Raw genomic sequence first — 5,000 nt, 5'->3', positions numbered from 1 at the left:
CTTTTGCCCTCTGGGAGGCGCTAAAGGCCACTGTCCACCCAAATCCTTACGTCTCAAAAACGCTTTTCCCCGCTGCCATCCTGACTCTGAACTTCTCCCATGAATGCACTTGCACTCATGCAACCCCTAGAGATGGCCTTCCATGCTGTTTCGAAAGCAAATATTATCCACTTTAGTGGTGTGGTCATAAAAGTCACTGTGACTTCATAAAATCTGGTATGTTCGTAAGAAGATGTGTAATTTAGATTGGAGCATAGCTTCTCTTACCATGTATTACTCGCCACTCAGTGGCTTTATGAAGTACAAAGGGAGTAAGGTAAAAAAAAAGTTATTGCTTGTTTTTAGTACATCACAACACCACTATGTGGTACTAAAAACAAGCAATAACTTTTTTTTTACCTGCATTGAGGTTGCACATGCAACCTCAATGTAAACTATCTGCATTGAGATTGGATCAATGTCATGTTCTGTACAATATCAGCAGTGAGCTGAGGTTCTGCTTGCAGGGTCCAGTTTCAGCCATGGATCTGTGTTGGGGGACGTTTGAAAGGAGGGTCAGAGGAGCACTCCCTGTGCCCACAACACACGTCGTTCTCTCTGGGCAAGGACAACAGGGCTGGAGGAGTGGACCGAGGCATGTAGCACGGCCTGCAGTTGGTGCTGCTGGACACGAAAGGCGGAACAGGGTCCTTCATCAGCCATAACTCTTGTGGTCCTCCAGAAAATAAACAAAAACACCTTCTGGAGGCTTTATACATGTTCATTGAAACATTAAGTATAAACTCACTGTTTTTACATGCATGTTGCCATACAACACAATGCTTGTGATAAGATGAAGTGCATTCTTGATTTCAGTGCTCAGCAACCTTGACGTACAAACAATTTTATTTAATTTTCCTGGTCCTGTTCTAAGTCACCTTTTTCACTAAGAAAACTAAGTACAGGGTTCTGACTACATGAAAAAAAAAAGTGAGTAATCTATTGAGGAAGAAAGTACACCATCAGTACAACAACGCAATGCGTAATCATTTTCAATATTTATTCATTTTATACAGGAAAGAAAATGTTCAAACTTGAATAAAAGGCCTTCTGAATACGAAGCTGTTCATTTAAGCAGTCGAAACACTTCGTATGTATGTTGACATTGAAGCCGTATCGTCACAGATAACTGTTCTTTCCTTTTGATAGTCGTGTGAAAGTCTTTAGGTCTGTGGAAAGAAATATGAAAAATAGTACTTCTAATTATTATAATAGCCTACAACATCTGTACTAATTATAGAAAACAAACATATTTTTGTTTCATTGGAGCGATAAAATACAGTTTGAGTGTATGACCACTGTAGGCCTTTATAAGAGCCCAGTCGCCATACGAAAACACTATTTTACATTTGCAAACCATGGTGGAGTTTAAACCATGTAACCTCAATATCTGTGTGTGTGTGTGTGTGTGTGTGTGTGTGTTTGTGTATGTTCCCCTAGTGTGTGTATGTTCCCCAAGTCCAAGTTGCCGCAGCCCACAGGCGACAGCATCCCCCCCCCTTTCATCGTAACAAGTCATTGTACCGCTATCGACCACTTTTATATGAATGAGGGCATTCCACTCTAATACAATAATATGTTTGGAGGCTGTAGCCCAAGATGAAGTATGGAATTGCTGGGGTATGGGTCAAACTAACATAGGAATGAGCTAGAGATATGGGGTCTTTTTTTATACGTTAAATATATTTGAATATTTTTTAATATAAAAAGTTCACGTGCATTTCACTCGTTACTTTTTTGGTTGGATACTCAGACCATGCATGTTGGATCGGTAGGTTGTAGATCAGGGAAGAAATTCAGCTCAAAACCTTGCAAGCGAGCCACTGGGTGAGGTGCCACAAGATGGAGCAATTGCTGAGGCTATGTTAGTCACTTCCTGCAGGGCTACGGCCTCCTAATTGTTCCTTCTAGTATACATGAATGGCAATTATCATATAATAGACACCCCCACCACTCTGCCGTGGCAAACAATTACCGTGCCCATAAGGCCGAAGATGGGCGGGAACTCAGGGAAGGTAGGGGTACTTGTGGACAGTAGGCCTACATCATAAAAACACACTGAGGAAGAGGAACGACCTCTCACACATGAGGGGTCATCATATTGTCGCTGTTCCATCAGCGCTGGGGTCCATAACTATCAATACGTGAATGTTTTGAACTTGAGGCTACAGGTTTGACTGCATTTCCTTTGGACGTGTAATATGAAAAAGAAAAATTAATGAATTGTGTAAAGAAAAACGTGCCCTGTTAAATCAATGAGCTTGGTGCCTGAGAATATGTGTCTATTTCCCAGCCTGTGGAACCTAGTTAGCGATGAAAAAAAATACAATTTACGGCTGCTCAGCTGCCACACGTAAAGTCATTGGCAAGGAGTGCGCTGTGGTTTGGAGTAAAAGCCGGCTAAATCAAATATCTATAAATTAGTAAATGGCTGAAGTGCACTATTAAGGCGATAAATCCTCATCTGGGTTTGTGTAATTGATACGTAACATATAACTCATAAACGGGTTAGCATCGTGAACTGTGCTCTGACATTGTAACCATTACTGTTCCTCACCACAGCATCCCGCTCCAAACACAGGAACCAAGAATCAATCATTTCTGGGGATGTTAAGAATATTGTGGGAATATGTTCATGCTATGTCATGTTATTCATGTCATGCATGTTACAGAAAAAAACGATGGCCATAGGTCGTGAACAAATGTTCCACATTAAGTGTTAATGAAATAGTAATACTTACTTTGTTATTTCTTAAAGGTCCAACAGATTATGCAAACAGGTTTGAGTGTGATTAGCCAATAAAGCCGTTTGAAAAGCTGCCCACACTGGCACACTCAAACTTGTTGGTGTAATAGGGTCCCTTTAAGCAGTTCCAACCCATACGTAAAAGTGTCTAGAGACGTTGATATCAAACGTATATTGGTTCAGAAACGCTGAGTTTCAACGTTTCCGTGGTTTGCGAAAACTTTAAAATAGCAACTTTCTGGCTTCTGGGTTGTTATTACAGTGACCCTGGGGGCGTACACAGGTGTGTCTCATGATGTTAATTAGGCCCTGGCACGCCTACAGACACATAATTAAATTAATGAGCTACACCTGTTGTTTGTCCTTGCTACGCCTCTGTGATAATTAAGACATATCACAGGAGAGGCATGGCTGTTATACTGAGTATCTGCTGGGATTATCTTTGGTTGCTCGGTCGGCGGCCTCATACCTACGACCAAAGCACAGCCGTTGATGAGTTTATAATAAGAGATTATGATTTGCTTTATACTTAATCATTTATTTGGTTCCGTACACAAACATAGGTCTACACATTACCGCAGACCAGCTACTTTGCATCATGAGCTTTAATCTATATGTTTCCATTTATTTAGTAATAGGTAAAATAAGAGTGTGTCAACAGTCGCTTTGGTGGCATGTGTGATTCCGATGAGTTAAGATCAATGCAATCAGCGGTTATTAGAAACACCTTTAATGCGGAGTGATAAATGCGTAGTTAAAAGTCCCAGTGTTGTTATGCTGTAAATCAGTGGTGCCTCTCATCCAATTAAATAGGTCGGAAAACGAACTGTATAAATGCTTATAACCTGAACTGACGCGTAGTGCCAAAACAACACTGCTACCAAATAACTAGAGCTGGCCTTGAGTAGCAGTGTGTTTATCTATGCTTTGTTTATCTCATTTCTAAATGTATATTGCATCTTTGATGTCCAGTTGTAGGCCTATTACTTAGCAGCCAGTGTCTGAATGTTTGGTTTTACTTATATTTTTGCAATTTTCTGTAGCCTATTTATAACAAATAACGCAACAAAAAAAAGTGAGTTTACCAGTACCAGCCGAAGCCAGGCCGTCTAAAATAGTAGCGGTAGTAGGGCCTGTTGATGACGCTGAGCCAACGCTGCGGCGTGCTGGCCGGCCACAGAGCGTTGTCGACGTCAGGACATTCTGCGCATGCTCTTCCGAACCTCTGCGGCAGGTTTGGGGTGGACTTCAGACTTCTGTCGATCGACGGCTCACTCTGTCTTCCGAAGCGCAGCGGCAGTTTGGCTTTGAGGTGGACGGGTTCGGCGATGGGCTGGTACACCTTCTCCGTGGTGGGCGGGTACAGTTGCACCATGGTGGGGAAGCTGCTCTTGCCGTTGGTGGATGACATGGGTTCCAGGTCGAGGGCCCCTAAATCCATACTCCTGCGCATTTCTCCTATAGCCTTGGGACAAAGGGCCAATAAAGTTTGTTGTTTTGCGTGTGGCTGCATGTATATGTAAATTACAAAATGTATGTGTCAAATAATAATTTGCTATGGTATGGATATTTTAGTTGATAATCAGCTACAATAAAAGCAGTCCACTTATGCCTTTAATTGAACAAAACAAAGGAACATATTATTTTTCCTACTATATATTATTTGAACTGAAGAAAATACCAGTTCACAATGATCACAAATAGCAATTATGCGCCCATTTACTGATGATACTCAACCAACAACGCTAAATACAATACTTTTTCAAGTTACTTCTGCTGTAATAAATAAGTTAAAGGCAGAGTGGAAACACAATAATCACAGAATCTCTCTTGCTCTGGCACAGACAACTCTAAAAACAACACGAGAGGAGTGGACACGACCCAACCTGCCGTGGGTCTTCATCAGCATCCCGTTACCTTCAGGCTGGGCCGCTTCCTCCCAGAGTATCTCCCCTCTATCAAGAAGGTCTTCTCGCTGTGGACGGGTTTCCCATAAAGCACCTGTTCTGCCGCGGCTGCCCCTCCGGCGCTCGCCAGCGCCAGCACCCCCAGAAACAAACCGGTCCGAGACATCTCCAAGGACATGTTGTGAACGTGGACCACCTCCACTGACCCACGGTATTAAACGCCGCCGCAGACGTCATCGATGGCGTTGGTGTGTGTGCGGTGAACCAATGGATCGCGAGCATACCTGAAATGACACACGCACTCACAT

At 42.6% G+C, this 5,000-nt stretch overlaps 1 protein-coding gene across 1 annotated transcript; it reads right to left on the bottom strand.

Moving 5' to 3' along the window:
* Nucleotides 1–1,158: 1,158 nt before the first annotated feature.
* On the bottom strand, nucleotides 1,159–4,870 carry npvf (neuropeptide VF precursor). Its single transcript, XM_056583489.1, has 3 exons — nucleotides 4,703–4,870; nucleotides 3,871–4,250; nucleotides 1,159–1,208 (listed from the first exon to the last, which is right to left on the bottom strand). Coding segments are annotated over exons 1-3 (549 nt in total). The 3' UTR covers nucleotides 1,159–1,207.
* Nucleotides 4,871–5,000: the final 130 nt, after the last annotated feature.

This window comes from Gadus chalcogrammus, chromosome 22 (genome assembly GCF_026213295.1).
Source record: "Gadus chalcogrammus isolate NIFS_2021 chromosome 22, NIFS_Gcha_1.0, whole genome shotgun sequence".
In the NCBI taxonomy this organism is placed as follows: domain Eukaryota; kingdom Metazoa; phylum Chordata; class Actinopteri; order Gadiformes; family Gadidae; genus Gadus; species Gadus chalcogrammus.
Note: the sequence above shows the minus strand (reverse complement) of the source record. Positions and strands in the feature narration are given on the sequence as shown.